The sequence below is a fragment of the Mya arenaria genome, chromosome 5 (genome assembly GCF_026914265.1).
Source record: "Mya arenaria isolate MELC-2E11 chromosome 5, ASM2691426v1".
NCBI lineage: Eukaryota > Metazoa > Mollusca > Bivalvia > Myida > Myidae > Mya > Mya arenaria.
The window spans coordinates 5,709,447-5,735,087 of record NC_069126.1 but is presented as its reverse complement, the minus strand read 5'-3'; the positions used below and the strand labels follow the sequence as shown (position 1 = coordinate 5,735,087).

The following is a 25,641-nucleotide window of genomic DNA, read 5'->3' as shown; positions in this document are numbered from 1 at the left end:
TTAAGAACAAAGATTTATTGGATTTGGAAGTAAATGTTTGACGTAAAAAGATAGATATTCTTTTAAATGAGATAACGCTTTGCACAATATGAAAAACACATTTATTTTCATTTTGCAAATGTGAATGACGCTTTCAATAACAAAATCATCCAGTAAGGGTCACATACCTTTTTGAGTAACATTTTTCATGTCAGCTACTATATTTCAGTATCGTGAACAAAAGAGTGATAACCAATCAGCCCGAATGGTTAATTGGGAGCACAACCTACTAACGAAGACGAATTTTGCAGAGTCGATAATACAATTGCTAAAATATACTAGTGTTGGTGGTCTAGGTTTGAGCTCCCTACTAGCTGGGACGATAATACAATTGCTCACATATACTAGTGTTGGTGGTCTTGGTTCGAGCTCCCTACTAGCTGGGACGATAATACAATTGCTCACATATACTAGTGTTGGTGGTCTTGGTTCGAGCTCCCTACTAGCTGGGACGATAATACAATTGCTCACATATACTAGTGTTGGTGGTCTTGGTTCGAGCTCCCTACTAGCTGGGACGATAATACAATTGCTCACATATACTAGTGTTGGTGGTCTTGTTTCGAGCTCCCTACTAGCTGGGACGATAATACTATTGCTCACATATACTAGTGTTGGTGGTCTTGGTTCGAGCTCCCTACTAGCTGGGGCGATAGTACTTTTGCTCACATATACTAGTGTCCGTGGTATTGGTTCGAGCTCCCTACCGGCTGGGACTAGCTCCCTACTAGCTGGGATGATAATGCTTTTGCTCACATATACTAGTGTTGGTGGTCTTGGTTCGAGCTCTCTACTAGCTGGGACGATTATACTATTGCACAAATATACTAGTGTTGGTGGTCTTAGTTCGAGCTCCCTACTAGCTATGTCGATAGTACTATTGCACAAATATACAAGTGTTGGTGGTCTTGGTTCGAGCTCCGTACTAGCAGGGACGATAATACTATTGCTCACATATACTAGTGTTGGTGGTCTAGGTTTGAGCTCCCTACTAGCTGGGACGATAATGCTATTGCTCACATATACTAGTTTTGGTGTTCTTGGTTCGAGCTCCCTTCTAGCTGGGACGATAATACTATTGCTCACATATACTAGTGTTGGTGGTCTAGGTTTGAGCTCCCTACTAGCTGGGACGATAATGCTATTACTCACATATACTAGTGTTGGTGGTCTAGGTTTGAGCTCCCTACTAGCTGGGACGATAATACTATTGCTCACATATACTAGTGTTGGTGGTCTAGGTTTGAGCTCCCTACTAGCTGGGACGATAATGCTATTGCTCACATATACTAGTGTTGGTGGTCTAGGTTTGAGCTCCCTACTAGCTGGGACGATAATGCTATTGCTCATATATACTAGTGTTGGTGGTCTAGGTTTGAGCTCCCTACTAGCTGGGACGATAATACTATTGCTCACATATACTAGTGGTGGTGGTCTAGGTTTGAGCTCCCTACTAACTGGGACGATGATACTATAGCTCAAATATACTAGTGTTGGTGGTCTTGGTTCGAGCTCCCTACAAGCTGGGACGATAATACTATTGCTCACATATACTAGTGTTGGTGGTCTTGGTTCGAGCTCCCTACAAGCAGGGACGATAATACTATCGCTCACGTATACTAGTGTTGGTGGTCTAGGTTTGAGCTCCCTACTAACTGGGACGATGATACTATAGCTCAAATATACTAGTGTTGGTGGTCTTGGTTCGAGCTCCCTACAAGCTGGGACGATAATACTATCGCTCACGTATACTAGTGTTGGTGGTCTTGGTTCGAGCTTCCTACTAACTGGGACGATAATACTATAGCTCAAATATACTAGTGTTGGTGGTCTTGGTTCGAGCTTCCTACTAACTGGGACGATAATACTATAGCTCACGTATACTAGTGGTGGTGGTCTAGGTTTGAGCTCCCTACTAACTGGGACGATGATACTATAGCTCAAATATACTAGTGTTGGTGGTCTTGGTTCGAGCTCCCTACAAGCTGGGACGATAATACTATCGCTCACGTATACTAGTGTTGGTGGTCTTGGTTCGAGCTTCCTACTAACTGGGACGATAATACTATAGCTCAAATATACTAGTGTTGGTGGTCGTAGTTCAGTCTCCCTACTAGCTGGGGTAATAATACTATTGCTACCATATATTAGTGTTGGTGGTCTTAGTTCGAGTTCCCTACCAGCTGGGGCGATACTATTATTGCTTACATATACTAGTGTTGTTGGTCTTGTTTCACATTTTTCGTCCAAAAATAAATTTCATCATCTTAACTTACATCCGTGTTTATGATATATAAATCTTATTTTCTAAGCATTCCAGGACCTTCACTACTATTTTAAACCATTATAAAACGCAATTACCATATAAACATGAAACTCGCAAGCTCAAGATTTAAATGTACGGCGTGGTAAATTATATTGAAGTTATTAAATTAGATACTTATTTATAGCTATCCGACATCCGTAACCACAACTCTATACAATGTGCGGTTGAATTATGCTTTTATTTTTAATTTTTGCATAGCTTATGATTCGAAACCGTCTATGAATACATCCAATGGTTGGAAGTTTATTTACTATTGCATGAAACGAAGTTATTGTATACATGCAGGTTTATGTATCACAAGTTAAAAGTAAATTATACTCAAGGGAAATAAGATTATAGTGGATTATACGCAAGGAGATATAAGATAAGAGTTAATTATACTGAGGGGATATAAGGTAATAGTTAATTCTACTGAGTGAAGATAATGGTTGATTATACTGAGGGGATATCAGAAAATAGTTTATTCTACGGAGGGGATATAAGATAATTGTGAATTCTACTGAGGGGATGTAAGATAATAGTTAATTCTATTGAGTGAAGATAATAGTTGATTATACTGAGGGGATATCAGATAAAAGTTAATTCTACTGAGGGGATATAACATAATAGTGGATTTTTTTTATTCCAAAAATATATTTGACCATCTTAACTTACATCCGTGTTTATGATATATAAATCTTACTTTTCTAAACATTCCAGACCCTTCACTAGTATATTAAACCCATTTAAAATGCAATAACCATATTAAACCTGAAACTCGCAAGCTCAAGATTTAATGGTACGGTGTGGTAAATTATTAAAAAAAGTTATTAAATCAGATACTTATTCATTGATATCCGACAGCCGTAACCAAAACTCTATAAAATATGCTGATGAATTAGTTTTTATTTTATTTTGGATAATTTATGTATCGAAACCGTCTGTGAATACATCCAAATGTTGGAAATTTATTCACTATTGCATGAAACGAAGTTATTGTATACAGAAAGGTAATGTACCACAAGTTGAAAGTAAATTCTACTCAAGGGAAATAAGATTACAGTAGATTATACGCAAGGGGATATAAGTTAATAGTTAATTCTACTGAGGGGATATCAGATAATTGTAAATTCTACTAAGGGATATCAGAAAATAGTTTTTTCTACTGAGGGGATATAAGATAATTGTGAATTCTACTGAGGGGGTAAAGGATAATAGTTAATTCTACTGAGGGGATATAGGACAATTGTTCATTCTACTGAGGGGATATAATATAGCAGTGAATATCAGAAAATAGTTTATTCTACGGAGGGGATATACGATAATTGTGAATTCTTCTGAGGGGTATAGGATAATAGTTAATTCTACTGAGGGGATATCAGAAAATAGTTTATTCTACGGAGGGGATATAAGATAATAGTTAATTATACAGAGGGTATATAAGATAATAGTCAATTCTACTGAGGGGATATCAGAAAACAGTTTATTCTACGGAGGGAGTATAAGATAATTGTGAATTCTTTTGAGGGGATATAGGATAATAGTTAATTCTACTGAGGGGATATAGGATAATTGTGCATTCTACTGATGGGATATAATATAACAGTGAATTCTACTGAGAGGATATAACATAAAAGTAAATTCTACTGGGGGGATATAACATAAAATATAAGATATAAGAAAATAGTGAATTATACTGAGGTGATATCAGATAATAGTGAATTGTACTGAGTGGATATAAGATAATGGTCAATTCTACTGAGGGGATATAAGAGAATAGTGAATTCTACTGAGATGATATCAGATAATAGTGAATTGTACTGAGTGGATATAAGATAATGGTCAATTCTACTGAGGGGGTATAAGAGAATAGTGAATTCTACTGAGATGATATCAGATAATAGTGAATTCTTCTGAGGGGATATCAGAAAATAGTCATTTCTTCTGAGAGGATATAAGGTGATAGTGCCACTAAGCGTGTTAATACTTATAAGTTTTGTAAAGAGGCTAGGTTAAAACAACTTAAGTCACGCCGAGAGCAACACAGACTCACACCGTTCTATAAGATGATTAACTCCATGACATAAATTTATCTATCAAATCTCATCCCAATTTAGTACAGAATGTTACATAATATTATCTACGGAATTCTTCTTCTACAAGAAATTCCTTTTGTAATACACAGGTTTTCGCAAAGTCATTCATCTCATCCACTATTGCCTTATGGTACAATCTCCTTTCTAATATCCGAGAGTCTGAAACAGTGTCGATTTTCAAGTCACGACTATCAAAACTTTATCAAATATCCAACCTACCAATCTTACATTATGAAGGCAATCGTTTCGACTCAATAATGCACTGTAGAATAAGGACCCATTGTAGTATGTACTTGGTTTCGAAGAACATAATTCCAGACCCATGCTGTCAGTGCGGCCAGATAGATGCCACCGAACACTGCTTCTTCCACTGCTACACTTATTTCGCCTTGTTCATAAGTTCAGCTCAGCCTCGAAAATGTTTTCGTAGTTTATTATAAAGGCCTATTCGGGATTATCCTCGAACAACGAGAGCAAACCAGTTTACATGCCCTTCTTTCTACTACCTCTTTCTCTCCTGTCATTTCCTTTCTCTGTCACAGCCGGTTAAAACTCCGCATAAAGAATCTTTATACCTACTCTTATTGACCCTTCTATCATTTCTACTGCTTCTTTTCTAATTGAGTAAATTTCACGTATGAATAAAAAATATTTAAATGTGTACGCTATTTTTCTACATAGCGATACATTTGTGATTTCCGACAACCTTACTACATGTATCTTTTCTGTGTTGCTATACATTGTCTATACCATATCGATGTATTAACAATATGAGGAAGGAGAAAAGTTTTAATATAAGCTGCAAGCTAACTCTTCAATCCTTTTCCTTGTATACTTGTAATGGTCGCTAGTTTTTACTATTTATATAATTCGAAATTAGTTTTTTCCGCTCATATATATATATATATATATATAAGTGTTACAAGGACGTTTGGGAAGGTCGCATGATGGCGTCTCAATTTTGTGCTGGTAATATAATAATATAACTTTAAAGTTGGATTTAAGTTTTTCATTTCAATATTTACGTGTTTTTGTTGATTACAAGTAATTTGCATAAATATTTATGTAAACTTTTCTCAATATCCTTCTCTTACGCAGGGAGAAAACCCAAATGTTACACGTTTTCGCGACATTGACAAGGAAATGGTCAAGTCCCTGCAAAGAAAAAACAATATATTAGCTTTTTGGGCAAATCAAATAATGAATGGTACTTAATTAGGATGGTATGATAAAAACTAATCATTGAACCACATTGATTTTGAAAGTCGCTTTAACATGGTGGTGGGGAATCGCGCACAACCGTTACTGCTGGTGGAGCGAGAAAATTGTTTTGCAAAGTTCCGGTGATGGTACTTTAATGGATATTTTGACAGGGGAAGGTAGGTGGTCAACTTTGACTCATTTTCATTAAAATTTCAAGCATTTCTTTGAAAATCGGGGAATGTGTTTCAATGCTTGTTGGATTTATCTGCACGCTGGTATAACAACACTCTACTGCAATATAAGCATATTATCATCTATACATTTCGGCATCATTTATGAATTTTTTGATTTGCCGATCTTTGCAATTCCGTTTAAAAGTGATCCTGTAGACGAACGGACGTTTACGTGACCGCAATACGTACATTAAACATGTGATTCCAGTGGATAACGTTAATGAATGTTATCTTGCACAACCTTCACACCCGTAGCAAAACCGCTACCGTATAATTGTGGCCAGCATTTTCCTAAAAACAGCCTACACAGTTAAACCAGTCACTGGGAATAAACAACGGAACAAAAATTTGTTGTTGCAGTGATATAAGACATAAAATATTTCAACTAAATACTGCATGGAAATAAAAAAAAAACCCCACTTCACCTCTCGTTGAATTTCACTCAGTTCAGAGCCTGATTGTTCGTCAAAACTCAACGATGTTTTTACATATTGGTCTCATATTATACCAGCGTGCAGATCAATCCAACACACATCATATTCCCCGTTTTCCAAAGATATGATTGAAATTTTAATGAAAATGAGTCAAAGCTGAATACCTACCTTTCCTGGTCAAAATATTTGACTTTGCAGAACAATTTTCTCGCTTCACCAGCGTTTACCGCACGATTCCCACCATCCCCGTATTTAAAACGAAGTAGAAAACACATTGAAAACAAATGCACTTTGACATACTTAGTTATGCATCTGAAACAATATTCCGTGGGCGCAATGCTGTGCATATCATTCCGTTCTATTTGTGTGTGTTCTTTTAAACTTTTAACTGTACAAACATATACTACTTTGGGATTATGTTTTATATCTCAGGGATCCACATGCCACATAATGCATTGATTATTTTTTCGTCAAAGCAAAAACTGGCCAAGGCTAGGAATTCAGAGAAAAACTGAATATTTCTAGTCAGTCTAAACATTGTGGACTTCAATTGTGTCGATGTAGATATACTTAAGTGTGACTATTTCCTTTTAAATAGTTTGCAAAAATATGAAGAAAAAACAATCTGAATGATATTTTGACAAATACATTTTAAAATCCCTCAATGATGTATATCAGTCATCATAAACAAATCTTTTAATATAAACAGATCAATGCAGATTAACAGTTGGCTTAAATCATACTCTCAAAGAGTTAAGGCATTACATGTTGTAAGAAAAAATAGAACACAATAGTTTTTCTTGTGGCTGAAAACAAGAATAGCGGTGCCCATTATGTCATGTGTTTTAAGGTCATGGGTACTTTTAAGTTGAGTTATGTTTGATGTAAATATGTTAAGTATAAAAACCGAATTTGAATAAATGCCAAAAACTAAGTATTCTTTATGTTTGTTGTGGCTCAATACTAGTATGGAACATCGACAAGAGGTTATACATCAAGTATTTTCAAATAATTTCGTTTGGGGGTAAATGGTTGCCGTGTTCGAGGTTCATTGTTTCTATAAAGACTTTACCTTTTAATCACATTAGTCATATCCTTGAATATTTAGCATTTCAGATGTACTAGCGATTGTTTGAAAAGATACCCCTTTTGTCAGATATGTACCAAATGAACACATTTTATCACTAATAGACAAATATTAAATTCAAAATTTAGCCATACACTTTGCTTTCAGATGTGTTGTTTCTGCGGCTGTTTCAACATCTCGTCATTCGGACGTTGAATGGTGAGTACTGTATAATAGTATTACTGTTTGTCTTGCATCAAGACTTTTTCATTGAAAAGGTTATGTTTTGTGTTAATGTGACTACAACATACCAATAAAACAAACATTATATACCTTGTGTTTTTTGATAGCCTTCCTCACCTACCAGACATTAAGTTTTCTTAAAGGGACTGTAAACCATATTGGCACCAGAAAATGTTTTTTTTTCTGTAACGAATCTCAGGACAATTATCTAATAGAATGTGTTACGCTTTGATTTCATAACTGTAAAAAAAATAACCAAAATTGTAAACAAAAAATTGTGTCGGAGACCGGGTTTGAACCCGTGTCGCCAAAACTGCAGTCAAGCGTCGTTTCCACTGAGCTACAACGGCTTGCTCTTAATGAGTGACATAATTAAGCTATATACCTACATCGGTAATATCACGTGATAACACCGACTAGCCAATCACTCATAAGGTAGGATTCTACCTGGTAGACATACCCAGTAATCTTTTTTAATGGAAAAATACGAAATAACTGCTAAACTTAAATAAATTGTAAACTATGTGGTACTTCAGTTAGTAAGTTTCAATGCATTGTACACATCGATGCCAAGTTTACGACAGTTTTCGACAATTTTCGTTTTCCCCCGCTATTTTATCATACGGAGTACAGCCCCTTTAAGATGTATCACTGCAGTAATTTTGAACTGGATTATATTACTTGTAACTTATTCTTGAGGACACACTATGGAATAATATATAACATACTGCTTATATATGTTAGATAATTGGAGAAATGTTGTTGTAACGTGCGTAGTTGTTTTGTTGCTGATGTTTCTCAAATTGAGGTTTCTTTACAATTTCTCAATTAATGGCAGCTCGCCTCTCATGTAGGGTAACCAATTGCGCGACATTTTAACAAGAGGCAACACAAACAAGATCCATGTTCCTTTTTTGAAAACGTTAACCCTTTGGTAGTTTCCGTAAGCCAGGACGTGCAGCTGCAAAGCAAATGGCAGATGCTCTGTCAATCACAATAAGGAATGAAAACATAAAATTATTGATCAATAACTAATTCTGGAATAAATCGTTAACAGAGTGTTGTTTCTTGCAAAAGTTATGATTGTATAATATTCAAAATGGAAACCTTAATGAAAATGCCTCCTGCAGGGCTGGAATTCTATATTGGTCTTAACTGGAGAACGATGTAGCTAATCAGATCGCTTATTATTTATAACAGACCAATAGAGTGAATGAAGTCAATCATGTATGACCATAAGATTGACTTAAGTTACATATTGAATACCGCCCCTTTACAAAAATGCATATAAAAGTGATGTTATGTAACTTTACACATATGGAGGTAACATTTACCGTAATTGATTCATAACACAGTTCTTTAATAAAATAAATGAAATGATTGACAGTTATGCAATTCTTCGAAAGATAAAACGTAATAAAGTAAAATTGTCAACGAGGTTATCAAAATTTACATACATGAACACTTTGGTAGTATTTTTACAGATAAATTGGGGAACTACAAAATATTCTTTGCTTGAGACATATTTAGTTCGGGTGAATATGTTAAACAAGATTTAAACTCTATATCATTGGCACAACGTAATAATTTATATATGAACTTGGCGTATAAAACTAACTTCGCGTAAATAACTACATGGTTCAAAAGTCAAAACATATGCATCCGTAAACCAATTTCCTGAGTTGTGACGTATACTCGTGAATTCACAGACAATTCTAACATATGATTTGTTGACACATGTGGTGAAAGTTTGAATGAATATAAGAATTACGACACTAATGATGTTTTAAATAACCATTTTACATTTATTCCAGGCCTCCAGCACACTTTGCCGCCACCAAACCAACCGGGGTATAGATCGCTAGCACGTGGTTAGTACAGTTTACAATAAAACAATGAAAACAAGAGGGACATGCCAGGGCCGAAATTCATATAGCACCTTCAATCACTCTCTAATTTAAGTAACTTTCTAATAAGGCATATGATAAAAAACAAATTTCCAATTAGATTTTAATTTACATACATGAACAGTAAGGAAATATTTGTACCGTTAAAATGGGGAAGTACAATAAATTCTTTGCTTGAGAAATATTTAGTTCGGGTGAATATGTTAAACAAGACTTATAGTCTTTAGCATTGGCGCAACGTATTAGTTTATATCTGAACTGGACGTATAAACCTAATCTCGCGTAAATAACTACATGATTCAAAACACATATATCCGTAAACCCTTTTTCTGAGATGACACGAATACTTGTGAATTCACAGACAATTCTAACATATGATTTGTTGACACTTGTGGTGAAAGTTTGAATGAATATAAGAATTACGACACTAATGATGTTTTAAATAATCATTGTACATTTATTCCAGGCCTCCAGCACACTTTGCCGCCACCAAACCTACCGGGGTTTAGATCACGTTCACGTGGTTAGTACAATTTACAATAAAACAATGAAAACAAGAGGGACAAGCCAGGGCCGTCTTTCATAAAGCACCTTTAATCACTCTCTAACTTAAGTAACTTTCTAATGAAGCATATGATATAAAACAACTTGGTACTTTCTGAAAAACATTGTTTATTATTTACGTTATAGAATAAATACTGTTTAATGTTCAAAACCCTTAAACGTTTCTTTCATGAAAAATATGAAAATCTAAGAAATCGACTTAAGTTAGAAAGTGTTCTCTAAGTAATCAACAAAGTTTATTAATGGAATACCAAACAATTATCTTTTAAAAAACAACAACAACATATGTTCAAGGACAGTAGTCATACTGGCAACATACAGCCAAACTATCTATGCTTCAGTTCTCTAAATAGCAACAGACATGAACATGTCTTGCTCATCAGGCAGTTTTAAACATTATTTTTCACAACGTGTGAATTCTTCGCACGTTTATGTTACACTTTGAAAAGTGCCCTATACGTCTAGTCATTTTATGGGTTTGTAATATGAAATGCATATGTCACATACTTTGTTGACATTCCAACTCTTGCTCCTGTATGAAGTCTCCTCTGATAGAGCCTGTAATGTTGTTTCATTAAGAAACTGTTTAAGGTTGTTGTGTAGCTTCCATGTGTGTTTTTGATTGGGTATTGTAGAGTTGTTACAGTCGGCGATATTAATTGTGGCTACGATTAGTTATTAGCTGATATAGACTACATTCGTATTCACTTACAAAGGGAGCAGGCATTAACACGCGATAATCCAGAGCTGTTGTAATAAAACCTGGATTTTTTTTCTACGGGCCCTTGGAATTTGACCCACAACCTTTATCTTGAAATAGTTGTCTAAAACCCCAGCTTTATCTGCACAAGATGTACATGTATGTGCAAATGTTTCTTGCTTGTCCTTTGACTATCATTTATACCCGGACACCAAAGGAAAAGTCGCTCTAAAAAGCCTTCCACAATGTAAAAGTTAATTTAAAGGACCAAAACTTAAGTGTTTAAAAAATGATTTTTTTATTTCATTTTAAGGCTATATATTTATCAAGCATAATACATTCGTTGCAACATGTGTAGGTTAAATAAGGAGTTAAACAGCTTTTATGATATGAGATTTTATCAGATTTTCCAAAATAGTCAACAATTTATTGCTGCTTTGTCGTGATTGCAGGTATTTTTAAAAATATGTTGCTTTTTTAACACGTTAATGAAACAAATCACCATAATGCATTTTTCTTTTGAACAGTTCCTTATTTGAAAAGATATCACCAAGAACCCACAGTACATTGTTGATTGGGTAGTCTGGAACATTTTGACAAAAATATATTTATATTGTCGACAGACCTTTCCAAAAAAATCTGATCAAATCTTCTTTCATCAATTTGCTGAACTCCTTTTTACCAAAGAACATGTTGAAAACAGTGTTTGTTCAACTCCTGAAATATATAACCTGATGATTGACTGTGAAGCTCGTGATTTCCATTTGCTCTTGGGGTCATAAATGACACGCCATTTGATTTTAATATATAGACCCGCAGTTCCGAAGCCTGTGTAGGTTTAGGTTGATGATTATTTTGTTCTTTGACTCTAACCTAACCCTTACCCACTCGAGCTTTGCGGACTATCGAGTCTACGGGTCCGGTTACTTTAACACGCTAGACCGTTGCCTCACAGGTGTAAAATTTGTACAATGGGTAATTAAATAAGATGGACATGATATCCTTGGATCTTTATCTCAATTTGCAAAAAGAGTATTTCTTTCTATTGTTTTTTTTAACTTAAGAGTAACTTCTCTCGAAATTCACTTCAGAGAGGGGTCAATTATGATCAAGGCTGTCCAACAGCTCTAGGGAAATGGGGCATTGGTCCTTACAAAGAGCAATGTAAGGAAAACGAAGTTTTAATAAATAAATAGTTCTTACTCTTAAAATATTAAGTTGTATATGGATTGTTGTGTCATCATAAGTTATCACATAATCTATAACTTGATTCTAGTGATTGCCTATTGCAGGCGATTCCATGTCCACTTTTGATAAAAAAGAAACGACAAGCAGCCGTTAGGCGACGACACCAGGTCTTAGTATATGCCATTAGATAACTGGGCAAAATAAATGTGTTCTGTGCCTTAATGAAAATAATGGTCATGCTAAAGTAGTGAAACGGATTGAGTTTATAACAATGTTTCCTGTAATACTAACAGCTTTATTGACATAGACCCTACTAACAACTTAATCATATTTCCATAAATTTTTATATGGACCATCAAATGTTGCAGAGCTCGAATGATAGACCCCCATCAGGTCGGAATAATATAAGTCCATTCCTGGAACGCTCGGATAAAAACGATGACATGCTTTTAAATTAGTTAAAAACTATTGTAGAAATTGATTGATTTGCTGGATGATAAATCAGTCAGTAAATTTGCTGACGTTTAGGCAAGAAAGAAAATGTTTTGGACTAACAACATTTCAAACCTTAATATGATGTCACGTCTTTATGCACTGGTAAACATAGACTTTGTGTAAATCTACATATTATCTTTGAATTTGTTCAGCCTTATTCCCAGTGGATGTGTTTGTTACGTTATTGGTAAGGGAAGATACGTTCTGTGCCTTTTTGGCTGGGTAGGACACTGGATGTGTTGTTTGCTAAATGAGCACATCGTCTTCGGTAAATGAGTAAACAGAGGACTTTAGTATACTGTACCTGGCATATTGTACATGTATTTGATGATGGTTAAAAGACAAGTGTGGTTGATGGTGAAACGAAACACCAATGTTTATGAATAGCAATTCCTGCATACGAGTGTGCTTGTTTAAACAATATTTATTTCGACATAATATTTACAAATAGATCGACAAATTTGAGCATAATCAAGGTTGACCAAATATGTAATGCATTTAAACAAAGAACATGTAAATTATGCACAAAACAATAGTGTAAACAGAATTGAGAAGAAAGCCTTAAGGCTTAAACTATGTCTCGCTTCTACGAATGTGTTGGATATTGACCTGGCTTAAATGTAAGGAAACTTTAGTGGTAAGATTTGTACACGAGACTGTTAACGAACATTAACTGATCAAGCGAAGTCTTATTATATTCTAGGTGTCACTCCCATCCCTCCGAGGCCCTATGGACAACTTCCAGGCGATCTAGGAGCTGGCAGGAGCACGCCCGTTATTGCACTTTCCGGTACGCTCAGGTTTTCACACATACGTATACTCTTTATTGTATCAATTACTGTAGTCTTGCCTGCTGTAAAGAGAATAATCTGCATCACACCATAACACTAACAAAGTTATGGCTACAAATTAAACTTTCAATGCAATACCTGTTTTGACCAAAAAATTACGTCATGTCATTTCCCAATGGAGGCATTGCCACCTTTTTTAATAGCACATAAATGAATTTTGCATATTTGTGATGTTTGATATATACTTTGTGTGGAAAAATAAGGAAAATCTAACTGTGCAAAATGTGATTTTTGGGGTAAAGTGTTAAATATTGTAAACAAAAGTATGAATTTCTTTGATTTGTCCATTTCAAAATTAGATCTATGAAAATAAATATCAGACTAACTGTATTTATAAGATAGTATACAGCAACATAATATATCTTATGTGTAGACTTATCATATGTTGTTAAATGTGTTTTTTGGGTAAAATGTTAAAAAAAATGTAAACAAAAGTAAGAATTTCTGGAAATTGTCTACATTGACATCAAATTTTACAATAGAAATTCCAGAATAACGGTATCTGATAGATAATATACAACACCATAACATACCTAATGTGTCTACTCATTACTAATATGAACTATGATATTATTGGGGTAAAATGTTAAAAATGTAAACAAAAGTATGAATTTCTGTTATTTGTACATATCAAAATTTTATTTAGCAATAAATGTACCAGAACAACTGAAAGATACCTAAATAACTGTATTCAACTTACATTGACAACAAAGTCAAGGTGCAGATTATCATTAAATGATAAAGGGGATTATTTGGTTAAAGTGTTATAACTATAAATGAACATGAAAATTTCTTGAATTTGCTAAAAACCATAACGAAATTTAGTATTGACATATCAGAATAACTGTATCCTATAATCCTATACATGGATATCAATTGTATAGAAATATTGCTAACTGTGAAATTTCAAATTAAAGGGGCTGTCTCACGTATGATAAAATAGCGAAAAAAAAGAGAAAATTGTCGAAAATTGACATGAACTTGGCATCGATGTGTACAATGCATTGAAACTTACTAACTGAAGTACCACATAGTTTACAATTTATTTAAGTTTAGCAGTTATTTCGTATTTTTCCATTAAAAAAGATTACTGGGTATGTCTACCAGGTAGAATTCATTCCTTATGCGTGATTGGCTAGTCGGTGCTATCACGTGATATTACCGAGGTAGGTGTATATCTTAATTTTGTCACCCGATTAGCATAAGCCTTTGTAGCTCAGTGAGTAAGAGGCTGGACTTCAATTTTGGCTACGCGGGTTCGAACCCGGTCTCCGACACATTTTTTTTTACATTTTGGTACTTTTTTTACAATTATAATATCAAAGCGTAACACATTCTATTAGATAATTGTCCTGAGATTCGTTACAGAAAAAAACATTTTTGGTGCCAATCTGTGACACAGTCCCTTTAAGGGAAACACGTTTAAAATATAAACAGAAGTTGAACTTTCTGGAATTTGCTATTATTCAAATAGAATAAAAAAAGACATAAACACGTTCTGTTATTATTATTATTATTATTATTATTATTATTATTATTATTAGATAAATAATCAATCATAGAAAGGAAGTGAAGTCAACGTCATACAATGTTTAATAACGGCGCATTGTTTCGCAGCAATACCAATGTCGTTGATATAAAAAGAAATATGATATATGATATAGACCCAACAAATCGGTTTATTAAAAGGTATTATGGATCCGAAGTGATGCAATAGCCTATTAGAAATTGTTTAATAAAAACATAGTAATAGGCAAACATGTTACAAATATGTGACTCAATTAAATATCAACTAGATATTAATTATTGAGACCGTTAAACTTCTATATGATATTTAAAAATAAGAACTTAGTTTGTCTATAATTAACAAAATAAAATCTATAGAAGATGATAAAAGTGTTGGACTCTGCTAAATAGAAAAGAAAAACATGCGTATGAGTGATTTTCTTTCTAAAACATAATTGATTTAATGATTTGTTTGGACGCTTGTGAAAAAAAGGCTCAACAAAGAACTGTCTCGATGATAGTTCTGAATGTGATCAGATTTACTAAATTTTTGTTAAAAACCGAATTATTTTGTGACATATACGGTATTTTATTGAAAAGTAGTTCAATAGCATCTTGTGATTTTGGGCTTAATGAGGTTGCATTCCTTTCAAACTTATTTCTAAGTATTGTCATTTGCACATCATTTTCTATTTTCGGTTTGTGCTAATTACTCTACTTGGGTTTCGATAAGAACTGCGAAGTTGGACCCGACTTTTTTTCAACATTTATATTTCTTTATGATATGCTATGCGGTGGCTTATAGAGATATATCAGTGAAATAAAAATTATATTTCACTGTTTCAAACAGTGAAATGATCAATTTGATATTTTACACTGTTTTGAAATTTTAGCCCGCTCTCATTTCCGAATCAAACGTAATCGCACATATCACGGGGGATGAGCAAAAAAAGTCACGTGACCACAAATGCAAACGCCAGTAGTATTTTGGCTCGATTGATCGTCAATCAAGGTAAGTTTCTTATCGATATTTTTGTTATACGCGAGAGTTAGTTCAAATGACATAGCGCAAAAAAGAATGCATTGTTTTGTCTTTCGATCGGTGTATTGGTCACCATTCATGTCTGCATAGTTTCTGAGAACACTTCGATACAAATTGTGTCCATGAATGCAAACGCACGTAGGTAGTGTTTTAATGTCACATATTTTGATATATTGCCACATTTTATTCAAATGTTTGTTTTTCAGTTGTTCAATAATTGTTTTTAATTGTTTTATGAATAATTTGAGCGATGCAATATGTACAAAAATGCATTTTCTGAAGTATTTCAAATTTGGCAAACGTACGTAGTCTACCTAAAATGGCAAACGCACGTAGGCATCTTATAATAAGGAGCAAACGAATATTTCGTTAGCCTTTAAAAACTGAAAATGTGTTCAAGATATTGAAGATATTTATCCGCTTTATTATTAAATATCCATCATAATGAAAGTTATATAAATTTATGATACGTAACAAACATTGACACGATATTATGCGGAAGTGTTGCGGGAAATATGAGTTCTCGAACAAACTCTCATCCGGCCATACCGGTGGTATACAGACTTAACTAACTTAACAATGCTTGTAAAATGTTTATCTCGAACATTTAGAACAGCTGATTGCTTGCACAATCTACTTCTATGCCGATAACATTTCCCACATTCAGCGCACTGGTATGATTTCTCGCCAGTATGGCCGTCAATATGAGCCTTCTGGTCTATTTCTCCTCCATTGAAATCCCACACATGTCGCACGTATAACGTGTCGTGCCATCTTCTCCTCGCCAGTCCCTGTTCAGGTACGTATGTGTGGTGAGCTCCTGCATGCATTTCGGGCACAGAAACTGCTTATTGGATCCATGTGTGCACCTGTATAAATACATGTATACCTTTAAAAGTATGCAATTAAAATACTTGAAATTGCAATATTTTTGTACCCTTTAATAAAAACGCCTGAGCTTGTGACTGGTAGATAATTGCTTAATTATAGAATAATATAGAATAAAACAAGAATAATATAAGCATTTTGTAATACTATAATACACTTTCATATGGCGCGTCAAGCTCTCCGTGGTGTATAACTGTTTCTAACAGCATGTAAATGCTTTTACACCGTCAGTGCGGCGCTCATGCAATTTCAGCCCCCACGTCTTTGTTGTAATTCCAATGATATTGAAGATGAATTTCACTTTATCTGTGTGTGTCAAGCTTTTAATGATTATAGAAAAAAATATATTAAGAAATGCTATTATACAAGACCGTCTGTATTTAAATATTTACAACTGTTGCAATCAAATGATAAAATAGAGCTTATTAAACTATGTCTGTTTGTTAAAGATTCGCTTAAAGTAAGATCCACGATAATTAATGTTATAACTTAATACTGTAATATTAGTTCATCCTCTGATTTAGATAGATGATTTATTTATTTTTGTTTTTATATATACTTATTAGTATTACATTGTTTGTTATTATGCATACACGTTGACATTGACTAGTATAAACATATGTGTTGTTGACGATGTACATTGTACAAGTCGAAATAAACTGTCTGTCTGTCTGTCTGTCTGTCGTTTTCAACGCATTCCCACAAACGTGGCAAACAAATGACATCACTGAAACAGACACTGTCATTCATTTATTAAGCGCCACTTGATTTACTTCGCAAAATATATTACACAAATTGTTTGTTAAAAGAATATCACATGTAAAGACATTTTCATAAAAAATACGTCTCGTGCAAACAAACGCTTATTAAAATCTTAAAAAATGGCTTATCTAGCTAAGTAAAACGACATAAAGCGTTTCACTTTCCCTTAAGCATATGACCGTAAGCATTATGATCATAATAATAATTTAAATATAAATTCAAAAATCTTACAGCAATAGTTATGGATATAAAAAGGATAAAATGTTTTAAAAGCTTTCGACATATACGATAACTCATTATTATTATTATATAAGATGCCTACGCGCATTTGTCATTTTAGGTAGACTACGTACGTTTGCCTTATAAAAATGTCAACGTGCGTTTGCCAAATTTAAATACTTCAGAAAATGCATTTGTTTGTACAAATTGCATCGCACAAAATATTCATAAAACAAATAAAAGCCATTATTGAACAACTGAAAGTCAAAACAATTGAAAAAATGTGGAAATTTATCTTAATATGTGACATTTTAACACTACCTACGTGCGTTTGTATTCATGGACACAATTTGTATCGAAGTGTTCTCAGAAACTATGCAGACATGAATGGTGACCAATACACCGATCGAAAGACAAAACAATGCATTCTTTTTTGCACTATGTCATTTGAACGAACTCTCGCGTATAACAAAAATATCGATAAGAAACTTACCTTGATTGACGATCAATCGAGCCAAAATACCACTGGCGTTTGCATTTGTGGTCACGTGACTTTTTTGCTCATCCCCGGTGCATATGCTCGGGACAAAATGACAACGACGTCATTTCTGACGTTTCGTTCGCATAAAATTTAAAAAATCTACAATAAATTGGCATTTTATATTCTTTTAGGCATACACTAGAAAAGGAAAAAAATCAGTATAAGGTCGCAATATATTTAAGCTCATGAAACCAAAAGTAATTATTTAAATCGTGGCTACGCAATTTATGAAATATAGCTTTTGGTGCTCACTCGGTAATTTTTTTTACACTTAAACAAACAATGATTCTCTATGTTTCTGCTTAACCCGCCCGATTGTTTACAATTACAATGCATTCTCAAACGTTTCTTTCTTTATGCTCCATAAAGATTCCGTGCTTAAATAACGACTCAAATTATAAGCATATTAGAATATCACAATACATTAAAATTAAAGCGTGTCATTTCAATAATGTCTTAACGTTATAACGTCATGTATATGACGGCAACATGCAAAACAAACTCTTACGTATAAACACGTAATTTGACGAAAATAAGAGATATCATCATGAAATGTTCAATAGTTCTTCCTGAAATGTCATTGAACTGATATACCAATTCAACAAAGGAGGCAATCGTTTATCAAAAGGGCCAAATTTGCGCGCTGCGGCTCATATGGATCATGGATCTAATAGTGTATATAATGAAAATGTCTGTACATGTAAAGACGAGACAATAAGTTCCTTCCATGGCCGAGAGTGTAAGATTATAAGTATCTTCCATGGCCGAGAGTGTAAGATAGGTTCATTCCGACCCGAGCGTAGGGTGTTTTGTGGAAACGAGGTTTACCGAGTTTCCGCAAAACACCCTGCACGAGGGTCGGGATGAACCTATCTTATCACGAGTGGCTATGGAAGATGCTTTTTCTCCCACCTCGGTTAAACAAAATTAAGTAAAAATGTATTTTTTAATGGAACTCTTTTGTGCGTAGTGAAAATAAATGCGTATGGGTATGTGATCATTCGTGGTTGTCATGGATATGCGCGCAGTGATTCAAATTATGTTAATAGTCAAATCGGTCTTTAAATAGTTCTGAGGAGAGTGAAGCATTATTTCTTGAAAGGTGCGTAGAAACTGTTTTATGATGACATTTGAAGCGAAAAATAATTAATAAGCATTCTAAAAATTGCCAAAAGACAAGGTTTCTATGATGCTACAGACGACAGGTAGGTAATTGCAATATGATGACCATTAAAAAGGAGTTCCATACGGGCGTTTTATCTTTGCCCGTGGGCAAGATAAGAATTTCTAGCATGGTTAAATTTTTGGATCTACTTATCTGAGGTAGGAGAAACCAATGTTCATGAATATGACTACTTCAATACAGATGTATAAAATATTGAACGGAATAGATAAAATGTGTTGAGGCATTTAGCAAGAGATTACTTACAAATATGAAATCATCCAGAGAGGCCCTATTTTTTCCAGGTGTGATACCCGTCCCACCGAGGCCCTATCGACAACTTCGAGCAAACAGGCGCGCGACTTCAGGTACGACCTGGCTTTGATATATTTACTCATTACTTTTGATTATTGTACGTTTGAGTAAACGAATGACTAGAGTTCAATGTACATTGTGTGGTTGAAAAGCCTGGTGCATATGGGTCTAATCATGGGTATAAGGATGTATAATATGTAGCATACTTTCTGAAAGGCCTTAAATGTTAGGAGACTGTTAAATAAAATGATCTAGCAAGGCCTTGTTATGTTCCAGGTGTGATTCCCATCCCTCCGATGCCCTATGAACAACTTGCATGCGATCTAGGAGCAGGAAGGCGCACGCCTTTTATTGCACCATCGGGTACTGTCAGGTTTTGGCATAGATACTCGTTATTTAATTGATAATTATACTTTTGATAGTGTTTTTTTTTCTGAAAAAGTCGTATTTGCAGTAAACTGTGTAATTTGCAACTAGGCCATGATAATTACAAAGTCAAGGGTACAAAAATGAGACCTTTTCAATGATATACGTGTTTGGTATCTATGATTCTAAGTGTAATAATGACTACCTATGTAACATGAGAAAAGACAACCAGTGCATGCGACTTCCACATGAGGTCATAATCATTCAAACGATTTGTATATATAAGGTTCGTAGTAATGGCTGAAAAAAGATATATTGCTATTGAATCCGTTTAGATCAAATACCTAAAATGAAGTACATAATGCTTAAGTACGTCGATGCTTGGTATAAAACATTATTATGTATAATGAAGAGTGTAGGTACAGATACATGTATTGCATGGTTTATTTTGTATTAAAGTAAGAACAGTTGAACATGGTAACTTTTTGAAATCACTTTAAAAATGTGTATACTATATTTTCTGTCTATTAATATTCGTTCGTATGTAATTTACAAAATGAACTATATACGAAAACGATCATACAAGTTTTAGACATGTGTTTTTCACAAAACGTAAGAAAGTAAACCAGGTTGCAAGACAAACCATTACCCGCAACTAAGTCTTGATTCAAGAACCACCCATTTTGCTAAAGACTATTGTTAGTGTTACACGTTGTTTAGTGTTATCATAATTGAAAGATTCAAACAGAATCCCATCCATAAGAGAATACATCAGAAACGTAAAACTTTGGTAGAATGCAGATTTATGTTTTATGTGAAGAATGAAATATATTTGATGAATATCATTTGTTTTCCAGGGAGGCCGAGAAGCAGGATTACCTATGTCTGTAGAATTGGGGGCTCTCTGTTTCGATTCGACAGAAAAATGACATGAAAGGGCACTGTACACAAAACGTATTAAATTACTGAGTCAATCATTTGAAAATTGTTGATGAATAAATAATTATAAGTATTAAAGTTATAAAAAATCATATAGAACTATATTGTTTATTACTTCATGAGTAAGGTTTCTTCTGGGTATATGTTTTTTTTTATCTAACATAGTATTCGTAATGCTAAAAATATATTTAATATGTTTCATTTGCCAAAACATAAAGGACAGAAACATTGCGGTTTGTCCCATGGTTTGCAGAGGCCCCATGTCCCATGATTTGCCAAAACACTGTAGCTTGTTAAATAAGGGCCCCATGTCCCATGATTTGCAGAAACACTCCGGCTTGTTAAATAAGGACCCCATGTCCCATGATTTGCAGAAACACTGTAGCTTGTTAAATAAGGGCCCCGTGTCCCATGATTTGCAGAAACACTCCGGCTTGTTAAATAAGGGCCCCGTGTCCCATGATTTGCAGAAACACTGCGGCTTGTTAAATAAGGACCCCATGTCCCATGATTTGCAGAAACACTGCGGCTTGTTAAATAAGGGCCCCGTGTCCCATGATTTGCAGAAACACTGCGGCTTGTTAAATAAGGACCCCATGTCCCATGATTTGCAGAAACACTGCGGCTTGTTAAATAAGGACCCCATGTCCCATGATTTGCAGAAACACTACGGCTTGTTAAATAAGGGCCCCGTGTCCCATGATTTGCAGAAACACTGCGGCTTGTTAAATAAGGGCCCCGTGTCCCATGATTTGCAGAAACACTCCGGCTTGTTAAATAAGGACCCCATGTCCCATGATTTGCAGAAACACTGCGGCTTGTTAAATAAGGGCCCCGTGTCCCATGATTTGCAGAAACACTGCGGCTTGTTAAATAAGGGCCCCGTGTCCCATGATTTGCAGAAACACTCCGGCTTGTTAAATAAGGACCCCATGTCCCATGATTTGCAGAAACACTGCGGCTTGTTAAATAAGAGCCCCGTGTCCCATGATTTGCAGAAACACTACGGCTTGTTAAATAAGGGCCCCGTGTCCCATGATTTGCAGAAACACTGTAGCTTGTTAAATAAGGACCCCATGTCCCATGATTTGCAGAAACACTACGGCTTGTTAAATAAGGGCCCCGTGTCCCATGATTTGCAGAAACACTGTAGCTTGTTAAATAAGGACCCCATGTCCCATGATTTGCAGAAACACTACGGCTTGTTAAATAAGGGCCCCGTGTCCCATGATTTGCAGAAACACTGTGGCTTGTTCAATAAGGGCCCCGTGTCCCATGATTTGCAGAAACACTGCGGCTTGTTAAATAAGGGCCCCGTGTCCCATGATTTGCAGAAACACTGTAGCTTGTTAAATAAGGGCCCCGTGTCCCATGATTTGCAGAAACACTGTAGCTTGTTAAATAAGGGCCCCGTGTCCCATGATTTGCAGAAACACTGTAGCTTGTTAAATAAGGGCCCCGTGTCCCATGATTTGCAGAAACACTGTAGCTTGTTAAATAAGGGCCCCATGTCCATTGATTTGCAGAAACACTGTAGCTTGTTAAATAAGGGCCCCGTGTCCCATGATTTGCAGAAACACTGTAGCTTGTTAAATAAGGGCCCCGTGTCCCATGATTTGCAGAAACACTGCGGCTTGTTAAATAAGGGCCCCGTGTCCCATGATTTGCAGAAACACTGTAGCTTGTTAAATAAGGGCCCCGTGTCCCATGATTTGCAGAAACACTGCGGCTTGTTAAATAAGGGCCCCATGTCCCATGATTTGCAGAAACACTGCGGCTTGTTAAATAAGGACCCCATGTCCCATGATTTGCAGAAACACTGCGGCTTGTTAAATAAGGACCCCATGTCCCATGATTTGCAGAAACACTACGGCTTGTTAAATAAGGGCCCCGTGTCCCATGATTTGCAGAAACACTGCGGCTTGTTAAATAAGGGCCCCGTGTCCCATGATTTGCAGAAACACTCCGGCTTGTTAAATAAGGACCCCATGTCCCATGATTTGCAGAAACACTGCGGCTTGTTAAATAAGGGCCCCGTGTCCCATGATTTGCAGAAACACTGCGGCTTGTTAAATAAGGGCCCCGTGTCCCATGATTTGCAGAAACACTCCGGCTTGTTAAATAAGGACCCCATGTCCCATGATTTGCAGAAACACTGCGGCTTGTTAAATAAGGGCCCCGTGTCCCATGATTTGCAGAAACACTACGGCTTGTTAAATAAGGGCCCCGTGTCCCATGATTTGCAGAAACACTGTAGCTTGTTAAATAAGGACCCCATGTCCCATGATTTGCAGAAACACTACGGCTTGTTAAATAAGGGCCCCGTGTCCCATGATTTGCAGAAACACTGTAGCTTGTTAAATAAGGACCCCATGTCCCATGATTTGCAGAAACACTACGGCTTGTTAAAGAAGGGCCCCGTGTCCCATGATTTGCAGAAACACTCTGGCTTGTTAAATAAGGGCCCCGTGTCCCATGATTTGCAGAAACACTGCGGCTTGTTAAATAAGGGCCCCGTGTCCCATGATTTGCAGAAACACTGTAGCTTGTTAAATAAGGGCCCCGTGTCCCATGATTTGCAGAAACACTGTAGCTTGTTAAATAAGGGCCCCGTGTCCCATGATTTGCAGAAACACTGTAGCTTGTTAAATAAGGGCCCCGTGTCCCATGATTTGCAGAAACACTGTAGCTTGTTAAATAAGGGCCCCATGTCCATTGATTTGCAGAAACACTGTAGCTTGTTAAATAAGGGCCCCGTGTCCCATGATTTGCAGAAACACTGTAGCTTGTTAAATAAGGGCCCCGTGTCCCATGATTTGCAGAAACACTGTAGCTTGTTAAATAAGGGCCCCGTGTCCCATGATTTGCAGAAACACTGTAGCTTGTTAAATAAGGGCCCCGTGTCCCATGATTTGCAGAAACACTGTAGCTTGTTAAATAAGGGCCCCATGTCCATTGATTTGCAGAAACACTGTAGCTTGTTAAATAAGGGCCCCGTGTCCCATGATTTGCAGAAACACTGCGGCTTGTTAAATAAGGGCCCCGTGTCCCATGATTTGCAGAAACACTGTAGCTTGTTAAATAAGGGCCCCGTGTCCCATGATTTGCAGAAACACTGTAGCTTGTTAAATAAGGGCCCCATGTCCATTGATTTGCAGAAACACTGTAGCTTGTTAAATAAGGGCCCCGTGTCCCATGATTTGCAGAAACACTGCGGCTTGTTAAATAAGGGCCCCGTGTCCCATGATTTGCAGAAACACTGCGGTTTGCTAAATAAGGGCCCCATGTCCCATGATTTGCAGAAACACTGTAGCTTGTTAAATAAGGGCCCCATGTCCCATGATTTGCAGAAACACTGTAGCTTGTTAAATAAGGGCCCCGTGTCCCATGATTTGCAGAAACACTGCGGTTTGCTAAATAAGGGCCCCGTGTCCCATGATTTGCAGAAACACTGTAGCTTGTTAAATAAGGGCCCCATGTCCCATGATTTGCAGAAACACTGTAGCTTGTTAAATAAGGGCCCCGTGTCCCATGATTTGCAGAAACACTGCGGCTTGTTAAATAAGGGCCCCATGTCCCATGATTTGCAGAAACACTGTAGCTTGTTAAATAAGGGCCCCATGTCCCATGATTTGCAGAAACACTGCGGCTTGTTAAATAAGGGCCCCATGTCCCATGATTTGCAGAAACACTGTAGCTTGTTAAATAAGGGCCCCGTGTCCCATGATTTGCAGAAACACTGTAGCTTGTTAAATAAGGGCCCCGTGTCCCATGATTTGCAGAAACACTGTAGCTTGTTAAATAAGGGCCCCATGTCCATTGATTTGCAGAAACACTGTAGCTTGTTAAATAAGGACCCCATGTCCATTGATTTGCAGAAACACTCCGGCTTGTTAAATAAGGGCCCCGTGTCCCATGATTTGCAGAAACACTGTAGCTTGTTAAATAAGGGCCCCGTGTCCCATGATTTGCAGAAACACTGCGGCTTGTTAAATAAGGGCCCCGTGTCCCATGATTTGCAGAAACACTACGGCTTGTTAAATAAGGGCCCCATGTCCCATGATTTGCAGAAACACTGTAGCTTGTTAAATAAGGGCCCCGTGTCCCATGATTTGCAGAAACACTGCGGCTTGTTAAATAAGGGCCCCGTGTCCCATGATTTGCAGAAACACTGCGGCTTGTTAAATAAGGGCCCCATGTCCCATGATTTGCAGAAACACTGTAGCTTGTTAAATAAGGGCCCCTAGTCCCATGATTTGCAGAAACACTGCGGCTTGTTCAATAAGGGCCCCGTGTCCCATGATTTGCAGAAACACTGTAGCTTGTTAAATAAGGGCCCCGTGTCCCATGATTTGCAGAAACACTGTAGCTTGTTAAATAAGGGCCCCGTGTCCCATGATTTGCAGAAACACTGCGGCTTGTTAATTAAGGACCCCATGTCCATTGATTTGCAGAAACACTGCGGCTTGTTAAATAAGGGCCCCATGTCCCATGATTTGCAGAAACAGTACGGCTTGTTAAATAAGGGCCCCGTGTCCTATAATTTTCAGAAACACTGCGGTTTGTTAAATTAGGGC

At 36.2% G+C, this 25,641-nt stretch overlaps 1 protein-coding gene across 1 annotated transcript; it reads left to right on the top strand.

Annotated features, from left to right (window-relative positions):
• Positions 1 to 68: 68 nt before the first annotated feature.
• On the top strand, positions 69 to 21,145 carry LOC128235091 (uncharacterized). The gene is made up of 7 exons (XM_052949813.1): positions 69 to 152; positions 9,434 to 9,490; positions 9,993 to 10,049; positions 13,177 to 13,263; positions 19,750 to 19,812; positions 20,036 to 20,122; positions 20,983 to 21,145. The coding sequence occupies exons 1-7, from the start codon at positions 125 to 127 to the stop codon at positions 21,057 to 21,059; spliced, it is 456 nt and encodes a 151-aa protein (XP_052805773.1). The 5' UTR covers positions 69 to 124; the 3' UTR covers positions 21,060 to 21,145.
• Positions 21,146 to 25,641: the final 4,496 nt, after the last annotated feature.

What these genes read in the sequence shown, in the direction of transcription:
- LOC128235091 (XM_052949813.1), top strand. Translation starts at nt 125, where the DNA reads ATGACGCTTTCAATAACAAAATCATCCA. An exon ending in GTTTAGATCACGTTCACGTG is followed by an intron (nt 10,050 to 13,176) that starts GTTAGTACAATT and finishes ATTATATTCTAG; the next exon opens with GTGTCACTCCCATCCCTCCG. An exon ending in AAACAGGCGCGCGACTTCAG is followed by an intron (nt 19,813 to 20,035) that starts GTACGACCTGGC and finishes GTTATGTTCCAG; the next exon opens with GTGTGATTCCCATCCCTCCG.